Raw genomic sequence first — 25524 nt, forward strand, 5'->3', positions numbered from 1 at the left:
TATTTGCTTTTGCCCAGGGGCAGGGAGAATGAATGAGCCAATGTTCCTGAGTAAGAGTCAGGGAAATGCCTTGTAAAAGTCAGTAGCCCTGCACTCTGCAGCTAATGAAGCTGATATCTCTTCTGCAGATGGCTTTTGAAATACTGGAGTCTAATGTCTATTCATTCCCCTCGGGGAAGTGAATAACTCTTCCTGGCTACAGGCTTTTCCCCGGCCATCAAGTGCCTGGCGTGACATAGGGCCCTCTGTGCTCAGGCCTGGCCTGTCACATTGCCTTCTGAGAGCCTCCAGTGGGGCAAAGAGATAGCCCAGGCATTGTGGGCAGGCTCTTTGTCTAGTCCAGTGTTTCATCCATGTAACAAGTGCGTTTGGGTACAGCTGAGTTTTCCCTGGCTCCCCAGAGCCATCATACACCCCTTAATTGTGAGGAGAAAAGCTTTCCCATCCTGTTATTGATAGTGTCGGAAATATGCCTCCTCAGTCCTTAGAGTCAAGGAGTATTTGGACACTTGGCCTATCAGGACCCATCAGGTCCCATCAGGTTCACTCATTTGTGAGACCTGGGCCTAGGGAGAAGGTGTAGTTCAGTTTCTTCCTCTGCTGTTGGTGCAGGTCAGTGGGACAGCATGGAGGAGTACACCTGCATGATCCCCCGGGACACCCACGATGGGGCTTTTTACAGAGCCGTGCTGGCCCTGCATCAGGACCTCTTCTCACTGGCTCAACAGGTACAAACCCACCCCCCAACACAGGTCAGCTGAGCTCACCTTCCTCATCTCCCCTTCCCACCCAGTTTAGAGCAGGGTGTGCTAATAAAGAACCATCCCTTCAAGATAAGAAGTCCAGGAGGCTGAGGGAGGAGTTTGTGTTCTCAGAAGCAAATTCGTAACCCTCGCGTTCCTTCTGACTCAGTCTTCCCCCTAAGTCCAGATGTTCTCTTCTCCAAGCCCCCTTTTAGGGTTTCTTTTCCAATGGCCTGTCTTCTGGGTCCCACACCTGAAGCCAATGGGGACCCAGTGAGTTCAGATGCCAGGAGAGAAAGCAAACTGACCGCTCCCCTGGGCCTGCTGAGCCTTTATGCTTCACGGGTGCTGCTCACTGTGGGCCCAGAAGCACCCACGGCCTTTTTTATCCTTGGGCCTCTGCTCTAGGAGAGACAGAGAGGGACCAGGTCCACTGCTTGGTGTCCCTATTCATTGTTGCCTCTCTGTTTTTAATCTTCCTTGTCCTCGCTTTTCTTGGAGAGAAAAGAAACCCTGTTAGTTTATCTGAGTAGAATTCAGGGAGCGAATGGATAGTTTCACACTGTGGCAAATATCAATCTCCAGGTCCTTTTTTGGCCATGCACTTGTCTCATGCGTTGATTACTTTCCAGGGAAGCTGACACTTTATTTGAAAATTCTGTGCTGACTTGCAGAATTAGATAATGGAGTAATCAAATCAGCCCTGTCAGGCCCCAGACGTGCTTTGGATGAGGTTGATGGATAAATGATCTGAGCACTTAAGGGATAAGGGTTTGGTAATTAACCTTAAACATTTAAAAAAGGTAAAGCTATGGATGAGAGGTTTTAAATTGATGGCACAGACTAAGATGTAGCTGCAGTCCCATAGCTGTACCCAGGACTCCTGTGTACAGGAAGAACTAGTAGAGACTGTGTTGTCCATTACAGAGGTGGAGAGACCACCTCTGGGAGGTGCCCACGTCCGTGGACAAGTCTGGGCCCCATGGGGCCCATGGTGCCCATTTCAAGAGGCAGAGCGAGGGGCAGTTAGGTGGACACTTACTAGCTGTGTGACCCTGGACAAGTCACTTAACCCCATTGCCTAGCAAAACAAACCAAAAACAAAAAACAAGAGTCGGAGAGGCCGCCTCTGGGAAGTGCCCACATCTGTGGAAGAGTCTGGGGCCCGTGTTGTCCGTTACAGAGGCGGAGGGGCCTACGTCTGTGGAGGAGTCTGGGACCCACAATGTACATTACAGAGGTGGAGGGGCCTACATCTGTGGAGGAGTCTGGGGCCCACGTTGTCCATTACAGAGGCGGAGGGGCCTACGTCTGTGGAGGAGTCTGGGGCCCACGTTGTCCATTGCAGAGGCGTGCAGGCATGAGTGCTGAGGACTTCTGAAAGCCAAGTGAAGGGTGACTCCTGTATTGAGCAGGGCTTCAGCCCATTTAAACCCTTTTCTGTTTCATAAATATGCACAACCAGGAAATGGCATGGCTAAGCTGTAATCCAGAGACAGTGGAGGACCTCGATCCTCCTGTGGCCCCTCCTGAAGAGCAGCTCCTACGGCACCATGGCCCAAGGGTGACCCTTAGTTCCTAAATGCTGTTGTACTGAAGGCAGACTCTGGCTGGTCCTGGTGAGCCAGGTCAGATGAGCATCTGTCATTCAGGGACCAGCCTGGTTGAGTCTAGAGAAGCTCGCCCCTCACGTGATTGTGGCAGCTCTCCAGGAGCTCCTGCCAAGTCCTAAAGAGTGTGCTCCGTGGCTGTGCAGGGAATAGCAACTTTAGGGAAAGCACCAGACCTGGAAGCATTGATCAAGGACTCTCCCATAGCGCTGTGGTGCTTCCGCTGCCCCGTCATTATGGTCCTCTCCAGCTGGGAAGGATTCCTCGTGTCTCATGGTATTCATCTCACATGTCCCTCTTTGGTGGAGAGCTGACTTGTTTTTCAAGGCATTCAGACCTGAGAAGAGGTTTCTTTACCTCTTAGGTCAGTTCTGTCCTTTGTCTTCCAGTTTCCCGTGATGAAATGGGAGGGGGTTGTCTCTGCACTTCGTTGGGGAGCCCTGAAATAACAGCAGTGACTCAGGCAACCTGAATCCAGAGCCCCATTTCAGTGAGTTTATTTCTCCTTTTCTTCCAGTGCATCGACAAAGCCAGGGACCTTCTGGATGCCGAGCTAACGGCCATGGCAGGAGAAAGCTACAGCCGGGCCTATGGGGTGAGCGTGAGACCCTCGAGCTAACTTTCTTTCCTTGGTCCATTTGCAATGTTTCCACAAAATGGGCTGTTTGGGCTTATGGGCCTTGGAAGCATGCCTGCGCCTGGTCTGGTCAGCAGATAACCTGACATCAGAAGGGTTGGTTTAAGATAATCCTCTGTTCTGGATTCTTCATACAGTGATTAGGATGGAATGTGGTTTGCTTCCTTCAGGCAATGGTTTCCTGCCATATGCTCTCCGAGCTGGAGGAAGTTATCCAGTATAAACTTGTCCCCGAACGGCGCGAGATCATCCGGCAGATCTGGTGGGAGAGGCTGCAGGTAAGAAAGCCTGTGAGGAGTACGTGAGCTTGTCCGCTGCAGTGGGACCCCCTAGGTCCCCTCTGCCCTCTCTCGTGTTGTTGCTTGAACGCTTACCCTCGCCGTAGCTACAAAATGTTTAACTTACATTTAAGGCAATAAATGTCAGTTCAACACGTGGCATATACAAACACTTGGCCAAGGGCTGGAGGAAGTACAGTTTAGCTCAGACAGGTCATGGTACTTACACTCTAGTAGATTCAAAGCGACATTCCTCAGAGGCCTTCTAAGGACTGAGGCCCTAGCCTCCGTCTAGCCTCCTCTTGTTAACAGTCCTATGGACCTAAGACAAAATTTTCTCCATCTGGCTGGCTATTAGGGGAGAAACTGCAGATGGCAGTTAGACCTGAACTTAGGATCCTTGGCCCCCAGTACATAGGAGAGGTTCATTCCCTGAGCTGGCCACCTTCATGCCGCTCCCCAAGCTCTCTTGTGGGGTGCTGCCCCTGATGAGCAGCCAACTAGCTGAAAATGCCCCCGGCCACCACCACGACTTTCACTGAGAGGTCTCTCGCTTAGAAGGGGCTTTTCCTCATGTCCATTGCATCACTTAGACCCTCTGAATGAGCACAGGTTGCCAAGTCAAGCTCCTTGAATTCCCTAGTTTATACATTTCAGTGCAGGTCCCTTCCATTGCTTGGCTAAAGGCGGGCAGTGAATGAGCATACCAAGATAAAACATTTACGTCCTGAAACCTCTTACCTTCTTTGGGAACTGAGCATGCCCTGGGCTCTTAGTCTCCAGTGCCCACCCCCACCCCAGAGTTTCTCTCCTGCTACTCATTCCCATTGTGTCTGCAGACTGCTTACCAGAGGCGGCTCCGAGCTTTCTGGGCCACGCAGGAAGCTGGACGGAGCTTCCTGACTCCAAGCAGGCTTCCCAGCACATTCCACTGGAACGGGAGGGCAGCCCTGGGCAAAGAGACGTCTATGAATACAGCTGTTTATGGTCCTGAAAAAAAGCACATACAATTCTTTTACGTTTTTTATAGCGTTTTATTAGTAATTATGAAATGCCTGCTGAATGTTTTGGTGGAAAGTTTTTGAGCACTGGAAAAAAGGTTCCATGAAGCAAATATTTCCTTTCTGACTTACATGCACCCTCACTTTTAAGTGCCACTAATGATTAGGGTGCTACTGTGTCCAAATCAGAAATATAATGATTTTCCTCATGGTATAATAAGCAAAACTTTGTCCCAGGACAGACTCAGAAGTTAAAGCACTGACTGGGCCAGTGCTGGGTGGAACTCATGCCTTACTCCAACATGGTCTCCCTAAGCCATCATTAGAAGGGGCCAAATTATTTTAGCATCTGGAAGAAACTGACAAAAAGTGGGATTCGATAACAATAAACAACTAGCTCTTTGTACTTTCTGTTTTTCTAACTTTATAAACCATTGTCGTTTTTGTACTTCTTGGGTTGAAAGGACACTGTGACCCAGGCCCCAAAATAAAACATGACATATGGTGTGAAAATGTGGCTTTCGTTGATGGGATGCTATGGAAATGGAAAGGAGCTGTTGTGGCTAGGAAGCTGCCGTTTAGGGCTCTGGTCCTTGAAGTCAAAAGTTGACAAATTGATGGAATTCTAGAACTGAAATAAGTTCTAAAGACCATCAGTTTCTGTTCCCTCGTTCTCCAGAGGAGGACATTGAGGCCCCAAGGGGAAGTGATGTGCCCAGTCCCTAAGATTCAGGTCTTCTGCTCATGTCGTTACTCTTCCAGTAATTGGGACAGACAGAAGGAGTCATTAAGGCATTGGTCATCCTGTCCCCAGCAGGAGAAGGCAGAGCACTTGGACAGGGACCGAGAGTCAGGACCTGGGTTTCAGTCCTGCCTTAGATGCTAACTAACTATGTGACGCTGGCAGTCACTTACTATCTCTTGGCCTCCATTTTCTCAACTGTGAAACGAGAGGGTTGGACTTAGTGACTTCAGAGGTCCCTTCCCACTTCAGAGCCGTGGTCCTGTGACGGGGCTTTCTGCACTTTCCAATCTCTACCTTTATAGTTAGCCATTTCAACTCCACACTACTCCCTGTGCCCTTGATTCCTTCACACCCTTGTCCTGTCTCCACTCATCTTATGACAAAGCCCATCCTGAAATATTCCCACCATCCACCTCCTCCACTCCCAGCCATGCTGACTGAATACATTCCCAGTTCATTCTGTCCCACTTGGACAGGGGCTTCACTGCACCGAAACAGTCCTTTTGTTCCACCCTAGTTGACTCCCTTTCTCATTCCCTACAGGCACTAGTTCAAACCTCCTCTTTCCCTTTCAAGTTTCCTACACCTCTCTCTCCTCCCCAGCTGGCACACAGTAGACACTTAATAAGTACTTCTCTTTCTTCCCCCGTATCTACCACCTCAGTTCAATCCCTCATCACCTTTCACCTAGATTATGGCAACAGCCTCCTGGTTGATCTTCCTGCCTCCAGTTCATCCTAAACACTGACAGCAGAGTGATTTTCCTTAACCAGAGATACAACCATGTGACTGCCCTACTCAATCAACTCAGTGCCTCTAGGATAAAGTAGAAAACTCCTCTGTTTAGCCCTTTACAACCTGACTCCAGCCTTCCTCTTGCTCCCTCGCTCTGGGATCCAGTCAATCTGGCCTTCTCTCTGTTCCTCTCAGGCCTCACCTTCTACGTGAAGCTTTTACTGAGTCACTTCTCCCCTAATATCCCCAACTGATAAGAGCTCTCTCTTCTATTTAACTCCTCATATTTATTTGTGTTTGTTTTCACGTATTTATTCTTTATGTACATGCTGGTTTTCTTCCCTGGGGGAATGTAAGTTCCCTACAAATAGGGATTTTTTCACTTTTCTTGTACTTTATCTCCAGCGACTAACACAGAACCTGGCACATCATAGTAGGCCCTTCATAAATGCTTGTTGATTGTGTGATCCAAGTGATGAAAAGAACTTAGCTTCCTTAATAGGGTTTTGGGGGCTTTTTTGCCTTTTTAAATTGAAAAATAGTTTGCATGTGTGCATGAATGTGGCACTTTTTCTTCAATTGAATTTCAGTCGTGTGTGTGTGTGTGTGTGTGTGTGTTTTAGCACTATATAGTCATTTTTCTACTGCACATAAGGGAATTACTAGATGGTATGCTTTTTCAATCTTACAAGACTGAGAAAACTGAAAGTAGCAAAATGAAATCTATTTAATAAAGGATTTTCTTTGTTATTTGGGGATTGAAGGCAGAGGGGCAGGGTAGAATATTGATGTGAGACCCTGGGAAGAAGCTAATTCATTCTTCTAAACCTGCCATCACTCAGGGCTGCCAGCGGATTGTTGAAGACTGGCAGAGAATCCTCATGGTACGGTCTCTTGTGGTCAACCCCCATGAGGACATGAGAACTTGGCTTAAATATGCGAGTTTATGTGGCAAGAGTGGAAGATTGGTGAGTACCATCTACCCAACTGCCTCCTGCAAGGCTGGTATCGGGGGAAGTCTGGGGAAGAGTGGATGATGCTCTTATTCCAAACCACTTATACCCTATTCTCTTCATCTTATTTTTAAGGCACTTGCTCATAAAACTTTAGTGCTGCTCCTGGGAGTCGACCCTTCTCGACAGCTAGACCATCCACTGCCAACCGTCCATCCTCAGGTGACTTATGCCTACATGAAGCACATGTGGAAGAGTGCACGAAAGGTCTGTATCCCCCTTTGCCTTCCCTTCCCCAGGACTCTCTCCCTTAACCAGGTCCATGAGGTCACCTGACCAGTTTTGATCGTTAGAATGATCTGTGACTTCATGGTCTGGCTCTGCTCTCCATTACCGTGGGTCATTGATCACAGAGCTGGCTCCTGATCACTGCCCTCTTAACATTCCCACCTGACCGACTTCTCATCACCTCCTTTTTTAAAGAAGGAAAGTGAGTACTAGGCCATCAGGACTTTGCTCCTGATATCTAGGCAGGTGACAGATTTCAGAAGACAAGTTAGCATACATGTCTGAAGAAATTATCCACACTTCGTAGGCTTTCTGGGCATCCTCGCTGAGTGATGCTGCTTGCACATCCAAAGTGCGGTAAGCCACAGAGAAGGCCCAATCCTTGCTCTTTCTGAACAAATGAAGTGGCTGGATGTTCAGATCATCTATTTTGAAAAGTACAAGCTCTGAAGCTGTCTCCTGGAGACCTTCCCAAGACCAATTTAGTTTGTTCAGGATTTCACTGTTCTCTTTCTTTCTGTCATCAAATTGGAATTCACAAGCAACAACACCCAGGGTGTAGTGATGCCAGAACCAGGGGGAAAGTCACGCTGGGAGCCAGGGTCACATTCCTCCTGTTCCCTTTAAAGAGAAGCCCTTTGGAAATGGGGCTGCCCCTGGTTTGTTTTTTAAAATCGCACTAGACCATGTTCATGTTAACGAAAAATAAATGGCCCCACGTGAGACCAGTCTTTGCCCTGGAGCCTGACCAGCGAACAATTCAGATAGAACTGGCCAAAACTGGCACCTGCTTTGGCCATTTTCTTGGTCAAGAGGAGGAAGACAATGATGCCACCACCACCATCACCCTTCCCTCTCCACTGTGATTACCCCATGGCAGAGAAAGGGGGATGATCAGCAGTTACAACTGGAGTGTGGAACCACGTTTTGCTGCAGACCTTTTTCTTCTTCAGCATGGGGACAAGGCACTTCTGCATGTCACTGCTGATCTGTTTGGGTGGAGACTCAGCTGGCGGGGGAGGCGGGGTTGGTTGGCTCAGTATTCCTTAGAATGCCACCCAGAGTGTTAGCCACTAGTCCTGGACCCCAGTCCCTTGGTCCTCTCCTGAGATTTTCATCTACCAGTGACCCAAGGTTCTTTCTCCAAAGAGTGAAGACTTTGTTGAGGTTGCTGTCTGAGAGAGGCTAGTGTTTTTTCTCCTCACTTCTGCTGAGTTTGCATGCCCACAAATTTGTGATGCAGTCAAATGGAAAAAACAGAAGGACCCATTTTGGCCAGTTTAGATATGAGTGCAGTCTGGTTTCTTGCCCAGATTTAACCATGGGATTTCTGGATAACCTTTCAGGAATGTGACCAGTACCATACAGTGTGGCTCATGAGGGTGAGCCTAAGTTCTGGGCTCAAGAAAAGTTTAAACCACCCAGATTAAAAATCAAGAAGCCTGTTTAAAACTCATGGTGCTGAGGTTTAAAGCTTTGGGCCTAGAAAGGCCACATTAGCCTGTTGTAGGAACCATCATGAGGAACCTGGCTGCATACAGCCAGTAGTCCATGGTCATCTCTTTGTGTACCTCCATAGAGTTTTCAAAGTACTTTAACATATGTGGTCTCACTTGATGCTTATACCCACCCCGTGAGTAGCTGGGTTTAGGGTTATTACTTCTGTCCTATAGATGAAGAAATTGAGACTCAGAGAGGCTAAGAGGCAACAGTGCTGTGCCTTAAATGAACCCCGCTCTTTAGAGCTGGTCTATGCTCTTTTCAGTCCCCACCCACGCTACCTTCACGCTACAGACTTGCTAAATCTGACCTGAGCAGTACCGTGTTTACCCAGAAAATGAGGAAAAGTGCATGCTCTGCCCAGTCTGCTCCCAAGTGTCAGCTTCTCCAGCTACAGTCATCTCTCCCGCCCCTACCCCCATCCTGCTTCACAGGGACCTTGGAAAAGGAAGCCATCAAATAAGCATTTGTCATTCCTTGATGGACAGTGTTGTCTTACCTCCCAAGTCTTCGCCATACCTGACTTTAACCATCTATCCTTGATTTAGATCTAGAAAGGTACAGATAATCTTATCTTGATCCCTTGAGGAATCCCAAGAGAACAGACGCCCATGCTTTGCTGGGGGCTAGCCCCCTCTTCTAAGATGCAGTAGCTAGCCTCCGCGCTCTAAGGAAGGAAGAGATCCGATCTCCTCCCTGCCCCTGCGAGGGGGGTCCTCAGCCATCTGTTCTTCACCGAATGTCTTGGCAGGTCTGTGGAAGACAGGCGTTCTTCTCAGCTAGGAAATGCAGCTGGAGTCAAAGACCTTTCCCTGACCCATACAGCCCCACACACATGGACTTAGAAATCTACGCTTACTTCCAGGTTTTAAACCGCCCTGTGCTGACCCTTCATTCTACTAGTGGTGATAATGCTAATTAGCATTTGTGTAGCTCCTCCTTGTGCCAGGCCCTGCGCTGAGCACCTTACAAATAAACAGAATCACATCTGACCAACAAACCCCAGCATTTCAGCTCTCCTCACGCTGCTCTCTTTAAAGAGAAAGACTCCCTTGTCCTGTCACAGGCCTAGGACGTTAATGCAGTGCTTTTTCAAAACCCCTCTTGCTACCTGTGGGGCAGGGTGCCTGTGCCTCCTTTTGAAGACGGGTGTCTTGTTAACCCCTGTGTTTCAACTCCATCCCCATGTGTGGATTCACCACCTGATGAAATGCCTGCCACGGTGTTCTGGATCTGTTTCTGGATATGAATTAATTCATCATGTTGGAAAGTAATTGAGGTTGCCTTCCCCACCTCCTCATCCCCCCAAAAAAGGCACAAGTTATTTCTGGTTAAGAGATCTCTTAGTCTCCTTAAAGACTTCTTTGGGGGCCATTTTTTATAGAAAACAGCTTGGCCACTTAATGATGGCGATGGATCTCATGATTGGGTTTATTTCAGTGGTTGGTTTTTTCTCCCTTCTCTTCTCCGAGGAAGGAGGCATAAGTGGTTTCTATTAGAAATTTTCCCCTTTTTGCACATGATTGTTACCACTGCCACTACCCGTTCTCCATATCAGTGAATTTGGATTATGTTGTCTCCCTTTTGTGTGTTCCACACTTGCACATTCTGTTCATCTTAGCCTCTGGAGATCTCTCAAAATGGAATAGACACCATCTGTCATGAGTATTTTGACATACATCGTCATGGGTAGTTTAGCAGTTTATTTGTCTAGAGGCATGAGGCTTGGCCGGACAACCTCATCAAGTCCCTTCTGTCTCTGACTGCAATTCTGAGCCTTTCTGTAGGCAAGGCACCTGCTGCACACCTCTCCTCCCTTCTCTCTCCCTGCCTCAGAACAAAAGCCAAAATAGCACAGTCAGACAAACTTCAGCCTTCGTTTGCATCATGTCTCACTTCGGGGTTGGCACCGAGGCCACGCTGTCTTGAGAAATAGTAGAGCTCTTTGCTTCTTGACCCCTGGTCCTCAAGCTGTTGGACATCTCCTTAGCCAGTCCTTCCTTTCCTTCACCGTCTCACAAGCTGCCTCTACAATGAGGGACTTACTTCACCTGCCTCATTTCCTCTCAAGCACGCCCAGTTTAGCCCGATACGGAAGCTCTTTTTCACTTCCCTGCTTGGGTGTCTAGGACAGTCCAACCTTGTGAAAAAGCCCAGAGACCCTGCCCGCCCACCCCACTTCCATCTGCCCTTCCTTCCCTCTTCATGCACTGTTGCTCTCCCTAAGCGTACATGCCCTCTCCCAGACCGACTCAGCGCGCCGACAGCCGGGTTCGGGGATCGTGCCGAGTTGTCAGACTTCTCGTCCAGCCTGGCCGCTGGTTTCACTGCGCAGACTCCTGAGCCTGGGGGGGAGGCGCGGAGGGGGAGGGTGGCCTCAGAGGTGGCCGGGGCCTGCCCGTGCTGCTGTCGTCGCTGACGCTCTGCTCTGTTCCAGATTGATGCCTTCCAGCACATGCAGCACTTTGTGCAGACCGCGCAGCAGCAGGCACAGCACGCCATCGCCGCTGAGGACCAGCAGCGCAAGCATGAGCTCCACAAGCTCATGGCCCGGTGCGTTGCTGTTCCCTCCCCTGCTCCCCTGCGGCTGGGCCCCCTGCAGCTAGGCCCTCGGCTTTTCTCTGCTGTGGCCTGTTCAGTCACACTACTCCCCTGTGTACTCCCCTATGGTGCAAAGGGAGGACCCCGGATTTGGAGGTTGGCTCTGGGTTTGAGTGTCACCTTGGCCTCTTAGTGCTTTGTGACCTCTCTCGGTCTTGGTTTCTCATTTGTAAAATGAAGAGAAGGGCTTGCCCTTCGGGGGCCTCCAAGGCCCTTGATCTTGCCCCTGCCCCCGCCCCAAGGTCTGTTGGCTTGAACCTCTGTAGATGCCTAGGCCGCCCTCAGCCATGGGGCTAGGAATAAAGGGGAAGCAAAGCAGCAAAGGAGGGTGAGTCGGCAGGCCAGCTATTTCTGTGTGACAAGTTATCATCAGCTTCTACGCGACGTATGCTCTCAGTTTAGGTGAAGGAGAGGGAAGGGATCATCGACCTGAAGCCCCCTCCCCAAGCCTCTGTTACACCCCCATGTTCTCTAGACGTCCCAGCCGCTCTGGGGAATTCCAGCCTGCGGTCCTAAGCCCAGCGGCCTCAGTTCTAGTTCTAGGCCACGTCACCAAGCGGGCGGCCTCTGGCGAGTCTCTGGACCTCTAGAAAGTGAGAGGTGACCCTGCTGGTTTATGCGTGGCCAGACAGATCTCGGCCCTTTAGATAAAGAACCCGCCCCATCGCCGAGCCCGGGCCTCTTGTCCTGACAAAGGACTCCTTTCGTCGTGTCTTGGCTTGGCTAGGTGCTTCTTGAAGCTGGGCGAGTGGCAGCTGAATCTCCAGGGCATCAATGAGAGCACCATCCCCAAGGTCCTGCAGTACTATAGCGCCTCCACGGAGCACGACCGCAGCTGGTACAAGGTAGGTAGGCGCCTGGCCTGGCGGGCCTCAGAGATGCCTGTGATGTGGCCATTGATAGACCTAGCGAAGGGCACTCGTGACCACAGGTCACTGTGTTACTAATGTCACAGGAGATAGCCGGCCACCTTGGGTTCGGTTGCTCCCCGGGGTCACTTGAGCTAGATCGTATGTGGGTGGCAGGAAGGACCTCGCTGGGGGAGGAAGAGAGAAGTCATTTCTGGCTGCCTGTTCTCCTCAAGGGATCCAGAGTGAACTCCGAGGACCTCAGCTTCCTGTAGGCCGACTCTTCTCTCCCCCTAATCTTGGATTTTTCAGTCCTACCTTGTGCTCAACCCTGTTGAGCAGGGTTTTCTGTTTATGTTGGAAGATTCTGAAAAGCATCCTGTTAGGTCACAGGAAATGTCTCAAAAAACAAACAACAAGATTTAGGAAACATATGAAAGATGTTATTCAGTAATGAAGAGCTGGTTCTTGGCGGTGTGTTTAGTAAGACACCAATTTCTCCTTTAGGAATCTCTTTAGGCAAGGCTGTCTCATCCCAGACCCTTGTGATGCCAGGAGCAGATCTGATGAGCACTTTGTAGACTTTTTAAAGTAGTAGAGAAATGCTGACGAAATGCACTTAGTGTGTGAGGAGGAAGAGGCCTTGGAATGGATGACCTGGGTTCATGTCCCACCTCTACTATATTCTGGCTGGGTGACCCAAAGCAAGGCACCAACTTCTCAGGGGTCCGTTCAGTTCCCATAAAACAATACCAACATTACTTTAGGAAGTTTCCCCATCTGGGAAATTCCTCATTCCCTGTACGGGCAAAAACAAATCTGCGTACGCTCTTTCTGGGTTTTTTGTTTGTTTGTTTGTTTGTTTTGCTAGGTTAAGTGACTTGCCCAGGGTCACCCAGCTAGTAAGTGTCACATGTCTGAGGCCGGATTTGAACTCAGGTGCTCTATCCACTGCTCCACTTAGCTGCCCAGTACACTCTTTCTGTTAAGGCCTTGTGGGTAAGGCACCAGAGCCTGGTGGATTTAGAGTCAAGCCCCAGCTTTGCCGCTAATTAACAAGATGCTTCATTTAGCCTCAGAGGGCCCATATTTCCTCATGTAAGACTCGGGGGTTGCAATAGATGGCCTCTGATACCCTTCTAGGTCTAAAATCTATGAAGAGAACACTCTTTGTTCGGAGCGTGCTTCATTGCAGTAGTCAGAGGACTTGAACAGTTTTCAAAAGGATTACACATCGTTAGTAACTAAGTAACTGCATGAATGAATGCTCCGAGTCACTAATAATGGGAGACTTGCATAGGAAAACAGCCCTAAGCTTTCCTCTTATACCCAGCAAACGGGCAGTGATGACAAACGACGGGAGTATTCCGTACTGGAGGCCTTGTGGAAAGATGGGCACACTCATGCTTTGTTGGTGGAGCTGCGGTTGAACCCAAGTATTCTGGAAAGCAGTTTGGAATTTTTGCAAGTAAAATGCCCGTACACTTTGACCCAGAGACTCTGGTACTAGGTATAAAATACAAGGAAATCAGTGACAAAAAGGAAGGTCCCGTATACACCCAAATATTTATAAAAGCCCATTGGGGAGTAGCAAAGATGTAGAAATAAAAGAGAAGCTCGTCAGTGGGATTGTGGCATAGGAATGTAGTGGATCGTACTGTGCCAGGTAAGAAATGGTGAATGTCGCAGATACAGAGAAACACAGGAAGGTGTACAGCAGCTGGAACAGACTGAAATAAGCAAGGCCACAGAGTCATTGAAAGTCATGCTGGCTCAGCTTTGACATGCCAAACAAACGTAGCCCAGACAGACATCTTCACGCCTTTCTGGGAGGCTGCGTGGACAGTGGAAGAATCACTAACTCCCCGGTCAGAAGACCGGGATTCAGGTTCCCCCTCTGACGTGCTCTTGTGACCTTGCAAAGTCACTTCACTTTCCTGGGGCCCCTAAAGTGAGAGGATTGAACTCGCTGCCCTCCAAGGCCCTCTCCGCAGCTCTAGGTCCAGGATTCTGTGACTGGGCCATCTGTGATTTCCCTGGCGTAGTAAGGAAGGTCCCGCCACCAAGTACAAAACGGCTCCGCAAGCACCAGCGAGAGAGCCCAAGAACGCAAACTGAAATCAGGGATAGGGTTTGCTGGCAATTTTCTTGAGCTTCCAGGCACATCTTTAAGTCAGCACAAGTGCAGTCCAGCGCCCCATACCATCCGCATCCATAGCTTTGACTGGTGATGGGTAAGCACATTTTCAGTTATCAAAGAAATTCAGTTCATTAGCTCCTGCACACAGGTAGTAAAACTTTAGTGTGGGCAGCATAAGGATAGTGAGATGAGTACAACTCAGGAGGTTACTGTCCAGCAGGTGAGATGGGAGGGGCCCAGATAACTGAAAGGCTAAGTAAGATGTTCTAGAGGTGCAAGAAGGTTATAGGCAGAGCACCGGGACCGATTGGAAGAGGGAGAGGTCACTTCCTGCAGTGGGCATCAGGGAAGGTCTGCTGGAGAAGGTCACAGCAGGTCTAGGCCTCAGACATTAGAGAAGAGTTCCAACAGGTAGAACAAGAGACGGAAAGATTTATTTCAGATGTGGGAACTGCATGCACAAAGAAATGTGAGTGGGACCAGGTGGGATATATTCAAGAAACAGTGAGTAGTGGGAGAATGATAATAAAAATAGATAAAAAATAGATAAAGATAAATATATTGACCATCCTGGAGTGGAGTAGGAGAATGTGAGCAATTTAAAAAGGAAGAAAATAAAGGTTGGTCAGTTTCATCATATGGTAGATTGTTTTGAACCTCAGGATCTAGTCCTGACTAAACAATGGTCCGTGGGAAAAAAACCTAGGATTCTGAGGGGCCTGCAAGCTCAACATGACTCACTATGACATGGTGGTCAAAAGAACCGATGCATTTCCATTGTGTCCAAAGTGTGGGGGGGATGGGCCGGCTGTACTCTGTGAATCTGGAGGCGTCTGCATTCCTCATTGTATTTGGTTTGGAGTACTACATTGTAGAGAGGGCAGTAACAACCCTGGAATGGACTAGCATGGTAAAGGACTGGATGCCGTGCCATAGGAGAGGTTCAGTTGGAGGATCCAGGTGTATTTAGCCTGGAAAAACAAAGACTTAGGAAGCACAGAATTCAGAGTTAGAAGGACCTTCTTGGGTGACCAGCTAATCCAGCCCACATCTAACAGGACTCCCCATTCTAACATACTCTACTAACCTCTTCTGGAACACCTCCAAGGAGGAAGAGCCCACCGCCTCTCAGGGCAGCCCATCCTGTTCTCAGAGCACTCAAGGTGGTCAGGAGTCTAAGTTGACCTCTTGGTAACTGTCACCCTTGGCTCCTGGTCCTGCCCTCTGAGGCCAGACCCAACAGTCTGGCCCCTCCTCCAAGGAGCCCTTCCCACACCTGAGAACAGCTGTGGAGGCCCCCCCGGAAGTTTCTCTTCTCCAGATTCCCATCCCCAGTCCTACGCCACGGACCACAGCCCTTCGCCTTGTTGCCTAGTTGCCCTCCTCTGGACTTTCTTCTCCTTATCAGCATCCTTCTTCACTCAGGCAGCCAGGGGTGGAGGGTTCTGACCAGACCAGAGCTCTCTGTTGCCTCTTTATCTATTTATTTTCCTGCCTGTGAACAGCGAAAGCTATCCAGAAGCAGGTGCTGCCTGACCATTTGTCCAGGTATTGCAGAAGGGATGCTGGATTAGGTGCCAGTTAGACAAGGTGGCATCTGAGGTCCCTCTCCATTCTGGGACCTTCTTGAGCCTCGAAAACCGGCGTTGCCCCCCGCAGTCCCACGTCAGGGCTCTGTACCTTGTCCCATATCTCCTCACCACAGGCCTGGCATGCCTGGGCAGTCATGAACTTTGAAGCCGTGCTGCACTACAAGCACCAGAACCAGGCCCGAGACGAGAAGAAGAAGCTCCGTCACGCCAGCGGGGCCAGCGTCACGAGCGCCCACACAGAGGGCAGCAACAGCGAGAGCGAGGCTGAGAGTGCGGACAACAGCCCCGTCCCCTCGCCTGTGCAGAAAAAGGTCACCGAGGTGCGTGAGGGTGGGTATGGTGGAAGAGGATAGTCCCTTCTCCCAACCTGTGTCACCAAGACACACGCACATGTGTGTAGGCGTGCCCACATGCATGTGTGCGCGCATGCTAGAACAGCCCCCTCCCCTTACCGTGCAGCCAGAGGTCCCAGAGCACGTTGGTGATTCGAGATCCATCCATCCATCAGAATGTGTGCGTGGGAGAGGGCTGGCTGAGGCCCAGCCCCAGAGCTGAGAAACAAAGTCCTTGAACTCCGTCCTGAGTGAATGAGCATATTGTCTGAATGCACCTGCACGTGTGGGTGGGCTTGTGTCTGCAGTTCCGCTCAGAGAACGTGGTCTGGCATGATTCATGCTCCTGCTCCCCTGCCTTTCCTGATCTCACTTCAGACCGCATCGGGGGCAGCTGGCAGACCCTCAGAACAACGTGTCCCTAAGTTTTAACCCTTCTCCAGCCTCTCAGTTGAGGGGGGATTTCTCGTAGCCTAAAATGTATCTAACACCTGTGTATTCCAGCAGGATCTGTCCAAGACACTTCTGATGTACACGGTGCCTGCTGTCCAGGGCTTCTTCCGCTCCATCTCTCTGTCTCGGGGCAACAACCTTCAGGACACCCTCAGGTACCCAGCAACAAGGGGAGAGAATGTAAAGCCTTCAGTGGCTGAGACAGCAGCAGCAGCAGCAGCAGCTGAGCACGTTCCCCGCTTCGCCCCTGCCCTGCTCACTGTCACAGGATTCACGTGTGCAGTGGCCCTTGGGCATGCGTTTGGACACACAGAGTTGACCCGTGATAGGTAGTCCTCTGTGTGTCCTAATGCAAAAGTGAAGGGAGGGGCCTTGAAGCACACCCCAGACACCCAGGGTGGATGAGCAGAGGGGGCCCAGGAGGAGCAACGGTGCTTCTGAAACCCTTTCCTCTGGGCCCCCGAGCTGTTGAGAGCACTGGGTAACCGGAGAAAACTAGTCCGGGGGCTGCAGATGATTGGGACGGCTTCTGCCTCTTATCTGGGATTTCTAACCATAGCGAGCCACTTCTCCTGTTGTCTCCAAGCCCCGGTGGATTCCCTGTCCCTCCTTGCTTAGAGCCATCGAGCAGGAAGGTCCACTAGCTGATTTTTCCCTGGGCTCATCTCTCACGGATACATATATCTAAGAGGGGGGCGCCTGCTTGGGTCTCTGGGGTAATCCTGGGGTAATGGATTTATCGTGTTCCTCATTGGTGTTTAATCAAGAGCAGCACCCGTCATTGCCATTCATTTGACATGGGGTTCTTGTTCTGTCCATGGAGAACTGAGGGCAGTAGTTGGTCCCTAGGGCCTGTCGCCCTCCTAAAGCAGTCCAGCCATCTCAGCATCTGAGAGCCACTGTCGTGGTTCAGTAGACTCCGTCTCTCCTCGGTATCCACAGCAAGGGAGGGGCAGGTATGCCCTGAAGAAAGAGCTCATCATCTCCTCATTTTCCTTCACCAGAGTCCTCACCTTGTGGTTTGACTATGGACACTGGCCAGATGTAAATGAAGCTCTTGTGGAAGGGGTGAAGGCGATCCAGATTGATACCTGGTTACAGGTGAGGCTGGGCTGATTTCCATCTCCTCTGCAGCCTTCTCTTGGAATCATGTCACACCTGGAATCAAGCCTTATGCAGGAGCCAGTAGCCCACCTGCCCTTCAGGGAAGGAAACAGAAAGTCTTTACCCATTAGACTCTGGTTCTGAGTTTGAGGCTACACTTTCCCAGGAAGCTGTTGGAGCAGGGAAAACAATGGATTATTTCACAGTTTCACAGCATTTCTTTGGCGATCCATTGTAGATAGGGTCACTCTCCCCACCAGTGTACCTCAGCCTGTCCTTGTGTGTTTGCTGTGGCTGCACAGCTCCTCACCCTGTGCCTGAGCTAGGCACAAACCTCGTGCCATACAGCAGGTCTGGCGCTCCGATAGCCGCTGTTGCCTACCTCCTCCCAGCTTTTGGCATGATAGACACAGCCTCCAGAAGCCCAGGGGTGCCTTTACACCACAATGAGGTGCCTCAGAAGGACTTGGCCATGTTGAGCCAAGTCAGTGACAGTCACTGCTCCCCCCCAGAAGAGTAACTAGCATCGCTTCTGTGTCTCCTGTTGAATCCCAGGTCATCCCGCAGCTCATTGCAAGAATCGATACTCCCCGGCCCTTGGTAGGACGCCTCATTCACCAGCTTCTCACAGACATCGGTCGATACCACCCCCAGGTATGCTGGGACAGGCACCCTGCTCTTGGCTGCCTAAGAGTCTTACTTAGGTGATTTTGCCTTGGGATGGGGGCTTGAGGTGGTTGTGAGAGGGGTGGTCACTCCTCCTGTAGCCACGAGCACCCCTACCTGAGGAGAGGCGATTTCCACTAAAGTTTATTATCTGTCTTCCTGACTGTTGAAATGATTCTTAATAGCTTAGCTGGACCAGCTCACGCCTTCCTCTTTCTTCACCCACGTAGGCCATGTTGGCCGTAGCTTGGGCACGTGCACCCACTTTCCCTCTCGATTTGTTTCAGGCTCTGATTTACCCGCTGACCGTGGCCTCCAAGTCCACCACCACGGCCCGCCACAACGCAGCCAACAAAATTCTGAAGAACATGTGTGAACACAGCAACACCCTGGTCCAGCAGGCCATGATGGTGAGTCTTAGGCAACTCCTCAGACATGGCCGCTAACTGCAGCATGGGCTCACTCACCTGGCACCTGAGTAGCCTCCGCAGCATCTCCCATCTCCTCAGGGAAAGGCTCAGTGTGCCCTCTAGTGTCCAGAAAGAGCATCTCTCCTGTTCTTCCCAGTGAATGCCTAGACTGACTTCTTGCTGCCTCCTTGTCCCTGTCTTGGGTCCAGGTGAGTGAGGAGCTGATCCGAGTGGCCATCCTGTGGCATGAGATGTGGCACGAAGGTCTGGAGGAAGCTTCTCGTTTGTACTTTGGGGAGAGGAACGTGAAAGGGATGTTTGAGGTGCTCGAACCCCTGCACGCGATGATGGAACGGGGACCCCAGACTCTGAAAGAAACATCCTTCAATCAGGTGGGGACAAGAGGGCATGAAAGGAGTAAACCTGAGACCCCCTTCCCATCCTCCCTTGCCTAGGATGCCTGTTTTATCCACATGCCCTTGGGCAAAGGTCACTAAGAATGCTGAAACATAAGAAAGGTTGAAGGAAGTCAGCTAGAAGGACATTGGACTTGGGCCCACCCCATGGGGTCCCAGGGATCCCGGGGGACCTGTCATGAAATCCTAGTGTGTAATGTTGGGTAAGTCACTTCTTGTCTGGCTTCAGAGTGAGGGGCTTGGACCAGTTGGTCGCTTCCAACCTTAGGTCTTCACCCTTCCCAAACTCTAATGCCAGGGGCTCTTATGGGGCCTTTGAGGTTATGTTATGCATCTGACAATCTTTAGGTAATTTTTGCCTCATCAGCATGCTGGTCAGAATTCATCAGTGCCTTAGCTAGAAAGGAGCTCCACAGGCTGCCTAAACAGCCCTCGTAAGAATTCACATTTCTCTAGTATTTTATGGTTTGCCTAAGGCCATCCTCGCAACCATCCTGTGAAGTAGGTAATGCACAGAAGTACTGGGGCCCCAAAACTATAAGACTGGAAATAAAGCATATTGCTAAATCACAAAACTGAGCAACCATATAAATCATTATAATCTCCAGGAGAAAAAGAAAGGAAGATAAAATATTAACAAGCTGAAGCCACCACAAACATAGAGGAAATAGAGATCATTATCAGAAGGTGCTTTAGGCCAGTAAAACTGAGAATTCAGAAGAAGTGTGTCTCTGCAAAAATAGAAACTACCATCTAACCAAGCTAACCCCAGCTAACAAGAAATGGAAATCACAAAGACAACCACAATCTGAGAAAAAGGGATTGAAGACATTATGGAGGAATTGACAAAGAGGGGAGAAAACAGGCCAAATGGACTGACAAGTGAATTCTACCAGACATTTAAAGAGTAATTCTTATCTGTCCTACAAAAATGATTGGCTAACACAGAGCTAGAAGGCCCTCCACCAGATTCATTTTGTGAGACAAATAATGTCCTGATACCCAAGCCAGGAAGAGAGAAAGCATAGGACTGCAGGCCAACCTCCCTTATGAATTAATATTCATATAATATTAATATTAACTAATAATATTAATTCATAAGGGAGGTTGGCCTGCAGTCCTACACTTTCCTACACCCCAAAATGTAAATAAAGTCCTTCCAAGAAGACTATAGAAATGTATCTAGGAAATTATTAACTGTGGCTGTGTTAGATCTATACCAGGAATGGTGTGGTTCAAAATTACGAAAACTGTCAGCGTCATTTATCTTATAAACAACAAAAACCATGTAATTTTTTTAACAGATACAGGAAAAGCCTTTGACAAAATACAGCTTTCATTTATGCTTTAAAGAAAGAAAAAAAAAAGCTATAGGCATAAAAGGCCCTTTCTTTAGTACAATCAAAAGTATTTCTCTAAAAGCAAGAAGTAGCATTCTTTGTGATGGAGAAACACTAGAAAATGTCCCAGTATAAACATAAGGAAAGCAAGGCTGCTCATTCTCCCCACTTGGCCCATTTCTAGAAATGCTCTCTATACCAGTACTGCACAACAGATTTAGCAAGAAGGCAGCAAAATCCTTACTACTTGCAGATAACATGACACTGTTGGGAAACCTGAGAGAATCAGTGAAAATTCTGATGGAAATGATTACTAGATTCAGAAAAATACAGCTACATTAAACAGTAGCATTTTATATACTGTATTAACAAAAACAAGACAAAATGAAAATGAGAGAAATGCCGTTCAGAATAACTACAAAATGTATAAAATATCTGAAAGTTAGCCTACCAAGACACATGCAAGAGGTCAACGCAACTACAAAGCACTCTTTACAGAAGAAAGACTTATTAAATCATTAGAGATAATTAGTGCTCACGGTTGGGCCATGATGACATAATAAAAATGGCAGTGCTATCTGAATCTTCCGGTTTAATTCTACCTCATATTGCCAAGGGGATGCTCTGTGAAATTAAATAAAAGAATAGCCAAAATTCATTTGGAAGAGCCAAAAGATCTGGAAAGTGATGAGGAGTGCAAATGAAGGAGCACAGCAGACTCTACTATAAAGTAGCGGTCGTCAGGACTTTTAACCAGTACCAGACGGTTCCAAAAAACAGAAAACTAAGTCCCAGGAACAGAAACAGAGAAATAAAAACCCAACAGTAGCCCATTGTTGATAAACCCAAGCACGTAAGTTACTTCTGAAAAGATTTCCTTTTTAATAAGGAATAAATTAATTACTGGTAAAACTGGAAAGTAACTTAGCAAAAAGTAGCATTTATGCCAGTAAACTTCACATGGGATACACACTGTGACTGCAAAAAGTCACATTTTGATAAAGTGAGAGGGAAACAGAGAAGGTGCTTTTCCCAAGGTGGGGGGTGTTTGTGATCCTGAATAACAAAAATAGACGGGTCTTGTTTACGTAAAATTAGGCTTTTAGATAAACAGCAGCAGGGAAGATAGAATGATACCAAGAACAGTCTGTTGGGGAAGAGTATCGGAACAGAGCAGTGCTGTTCCAGGCAGCTTCTGGATTCAGCGCCTGCCTCTGACACGCCCTTTGTGACTCACGCAGGCCCGGGCCAGCTTTGTCCCCAGTGAAATGGGGGGTTTGTTTGGTCTGATGGCTCCTTGCAGATCCGCAATCCTAACAGAGATTGTATAGTGACCTGACAAAAACACAACACTAAGAGCCGTTTGTCGGTAGAGGAATGACCTAAGTCATGAACAGATTTCCCAAGAAGAATTGCAAGTGACTGTCTGAAAACATGCTTCAGGTGACTCTCAGTCAACAAGCACTTAGCAGGCACCGGTTGTGTGCCAGGAACGGTGTTAGGAATGCAGACAAAAAGCGAGATTGTCCCTTCTTTTTGTTTGTTTGTTTTTTGTTTTTTCTGTTGAAGCAGTCAGGGTTAAGTGACTTGCCAAGGGTCACACAGCTGTTGAGTATCATGTGTCTGAGGCTGGATTTGAACTCAGGTCCTCCTGACTCCAGGGCCAGTGCTCTATCCACTGCGCCACCTAGCTGCCCCTAGAGATTGTCCCTGTCTTCAGGGAGCTTATGTTCTGCCGTGGGATAAGAAACATTCACAGAATAGTCTGCAGTGCCGGGGTAGGGAGTAGGGGGCAGCTCACCGCCGGGGGTCAGGGGGCAATCCTTGAGCTTAGCCTCAAAGGCAACCGGGGTGCCAGCCAGGAGATGCGTGTCCTAGACAGAAGCCAGCAAGTCCTGTTGGCCAGCGTGCCTCAGGCCTAGTTGGGGGTTGGGGAGGAGAGTGATGGGTGATTGGCTTGAAAGACTAGATGGAGCTGGCTCACAAAGAAGTCCAGATGCCCAGCGGTGTGGCCGGTTTTCTGTGCTCAAGGCAGCGGGAGCCACAGATGCTCTTCAGAGCCCCCTGGGGTTGTCTCTGTTACGAGAATGAGTGTGATGCAAGGAAAGGGGCACCAGTCTTTTGGTGACATAATTTACAAATGAGGAGCCTGAGACCCAGAGAGACTTGGTGACTTGCCTGGATTTGGAGCTGGCTCCAGGACACCCCACCCCTTATCAAACAAGCCTTCTCATGCTCCACAGCAGAGCTGCTTCTGCATTTCTGGGGCTCTGGCCATGAGTCAGCTTAGAAAGCACCCCAGCTTGAAACCAGCTTCTTTCCCCTTCTTTCTTCCCAGGCCTATGGCCGAGATTTGATGGAGGCCCAGGAGTGGTGCCGAAAGTACATGAAGTCGGGCAATGTCAAGGACCTGACCCAGGCGTGGGACCTCTACTATCATGTGTTCAGACGGATCTCCAAGCAGCTGCCTCAGGTAGGGACCTCCAGAGCCCCCGAGGGCCATGTTCCCATCTCTGCCCCCATCTTTGCAGACCCTGAGAAAACCCTGCAGCCTCAGAAAGGATGAAGAAGCATTTATGAAGTGCCTACTGGATGCCAAGCCCTGTGCTTGTACTCGTGCCCAAGAAAAGTGCAGGTGGCCCTCTATGTTGCCATCAGTACGGGGAGTTGGGGAATGCCGACAGTTCTATCTGCATTCCTCTCAGGCGGCAGAAAATGATGTTTTGTGCTGCTTCTTCCCAGCTCACTTCATTGGAGCTGCAGTACGTCTCGCCCAAACTCCTGATGTGCCGGGACCTAGAATTGGCGGTGCCAGGCACCTATGACCCCAACCAGCCCGTCATCCGAATTCAGTCCATAGCACCTTCTCTCCAGGTCATTACATCCAAGCAGAGGCCCAGGAAGTTGACATTAATGGGTAAGAATCTTCCCCTCGACTGGCTGTGCCCTGCCCCCAGAGCTTCTGCTCTTCTTGAGGCCTCCTTGTGGGGTCTCCAAGGCTCTTAGGGCAGTGGAGCAGCAGCCCTGCCAGGGCTTGCCAAGCTGGAGAGGATACTGGGAGGAGGAGGCCAGAGAGGCTGTCCCCAGGCCGGCCAGAGCAGCTCTCGGAGGCTGTCTGTTCCCTCCTCCAAAGTGGTGCCTCAGATGGCATCCACAGGGACCAGGCGCCGGGTCCTGGCTGGCAGTGACGGAGGGCCAGGAGGGTTGGTGTCAGGACGATCTTCTCTGGACTCCGTCTCTCTATTTCTGACTCCTTACTGATCCTGGGACCTGAGTCCTCCAACCCACCGAGCTCAGCAGCAGTGAGCAGTGTAAATCCTAGCAACACAGGAGGAAGGGCTAGGCACTGGGTACATAGCAGTGCTGGGGGCAGGGTGGGGCTGATAGCATCAGGGAAATGGCAAGGTACACGTGGGGAAGGGAAAAGGAGGCCTCAAACATTGGCAAAGGCATCTGTTTGTTAAGCACCTGCTGTGTGCAGAGCATTGTACAGAACAGGTGCTATGAGCAGTCTGGGAAGAAAAGTCATCTCCAGCCCAAAGGAGCAGGGAGGGCTTCCCAGAGGAGGAGGCTTTGGAAAGGAGAGGCGAGCCTGTGAGATGCTTCTAGAATGTGGCCAGAGCTGCTCAGGGCTGTTTCCTTTTTGTGGAAAGTTGTGTTACAAGATTAACTTAAACTATGGTGTGAAGGTTATAAGGTTTTTACGATGAACTTGGTTCAACAAGGACTCTGACCTTCCCTCTGCAGGTAGCTAGAGGCTGTGCAGCCTCCAAGGTAGGATAGAGAGCTTCCCTCCGTGTTCAGGAGAGCTGCTTTCGAGTCTTGCTTCTGACACACCCTGACTGACCACTGACCACCCTGACTGTGTCCACCTTGGACACAAGACACTTAACCGCTTGTTGCCCCTGGAATTTTGTTGTTCGGTCGTTTTTCAGTCGTATCTGACTCTTTGTGATCCTGTTTGGGGTTTTTTTGACCAAGATCCTGGGGTGGTTCACTATTTCTTCTCCAGCTCATTTTACAAATGAGGAAACTGAGGCAATCAGGGTTTGAAGTCTTCCTGACTCCAGGCCCAGCACTCTATGGACTGTGCTGCCTACCTGCCCCACTGGAGTTTACTATACCAATTAAATCACAGGTTCACTCAAAAAAAAAAAGAAAAAGAAAAACAGGGTAGATTTTTACCTGTCTGAGACACCTCAGGGGTGATCATGTCTGAAGGCATGGGGCTTGGTTTTATTCTCGATCTCACTTCCCAACCTGATGTTCTAGGCCAATGGAGATGGCTATGCCCTCATTATGCAACTGAATGACCACCTACCAAACATGATCACTTCTAGTGGTCTATGGGCTGGCCTCTGATAATACGAGTCTCTTTATCTCTTTTTAAAATTTCTGGAATCAGTTCTTATTTAATAAAATTTTTTTGAATCAACATTCCTTCACTGGAATGTCATCAAAACCAGTGGGCTTCTAGGGAACTAAATTTGGTGGGGTTGGGGGAGAGCAAGTAGAAGTGGTCATTGATCTGGGAGAACCTTTGCCCTCCCAGAACAGCCTGAGAAGCCCTCACCTGAACTCTCATCTGCCCCTTTGCTTCCAGGCAGCAATGGTCATGAGTTCGTGTTCCTTCTGAAAGGCCATGAGGACCTAAGGCAGGACGAGAGAGTCATGCAGCTCTTTGGCCTCGTCAACACGTTGCTGGCCAATGATCCAACATCCCTTCGGAAAAACCTCAGGTATGTGGGGCCAGTGGAAAGGAGGAAATGCAGGGGGCAAGTGAGTCGCCACCCAGGGTGCTCCCATGTGAGGATCTGTGATGCCACATCTCCTTTGAGAATGAAGTTGTAAAGCTACGAACCTGGCAGAAAGGTCACAGGAAGCCAAGACATCGAGTCTAGTAATGTTCTGAAAGATTTTCATGTGCTGGATTTTTGTTTCTAAGTTATCCTCACTCTCCTTTGGAGTGTCCACAATGGAACAGTGTTGTCATTAGCTTAGAACAGTGGTTTAGAAACGGGACCATGTGGACCATGTATGTGACACCTCGGGACTGAAGGAGCAGCCAGACCTTGAGAAACTATAGCCAGAGACTCCCTCTTGAGCCCCAGTTCAGTATCACTCTGCTTCCA

At 49.4% G+C, this 25524-nt stretch overlaps 1 protein-coding gene across 1 annotated transcript in view; it reads left to right on the forward strand.

Annotated features, from left to right (window-relative positions):
• Positions 1–25524, forward strand: part of MTOR (mechanistic target of rapamycin kinase) — a 117913-nt gene that overhangs the window by 76422 nt on the left and 15967 nt on the right. Inside the window, exons 32-47 of the mRNA XM_027843822.1 lie at positions 613–728; positions 2871–2948; positions 3161–3268; positions 6592–6717; positions 6838–6969; positions 10928–11043; positions 11819–11936; positions 15785–15991; positions 16511–16611; positions 17461–17557; positions 18116–18214; positions 18514–18636; positions 18846–19028; positions 22731–22865; positions 23135–23309; positions 24996–25131. Of these exons, the coding sequence (XP_027699623.1) occupies positions 613–728; positions 2871–2948; positions 3161–3268; positions 6592–6717; positions 6838–6969; positions 10928–11043; positions 11819–11936; positions 15785–15991; positions 16511–16611; positions 17461–17557; positions 18116–18214; positions 18514–18636; positions 18846–19028; positions 22731–22865; positions 23135–23309; positions 24996–25131 (2050 nt within the window). The remainder of the gene's footprint in view (positions 1–612; positions 729–2870; positions 2949–3160; positions 3269–6591; positions 6718–6837; positions 6970–10927; positions 11044–11818; positions 11937–15784; positions 15992–16510; positions 16612–17460; positions 17558–18115; positions 18215–18513; positions 18637–18845; positions 19029–22730; positions 22866–23134; positions 23310–24995; positions 25132–25524) is intronic.

The sequence above is a fragment of the Vombatus ursinus genome, unplaced genomic scaffold (assembly GCF_900497805.2).
Source record: "Vombatus ursinus unplaced genomic scaffold, bare-nosed wombat genome assembly UNPS02014932.1, whole genome shotgun sequence".
NCBI lineage: Eukaryota > Metazoa > Chordata > Mammalia > Diprotodontia > Vombatidae > Vombatus > Vombatus ursinus.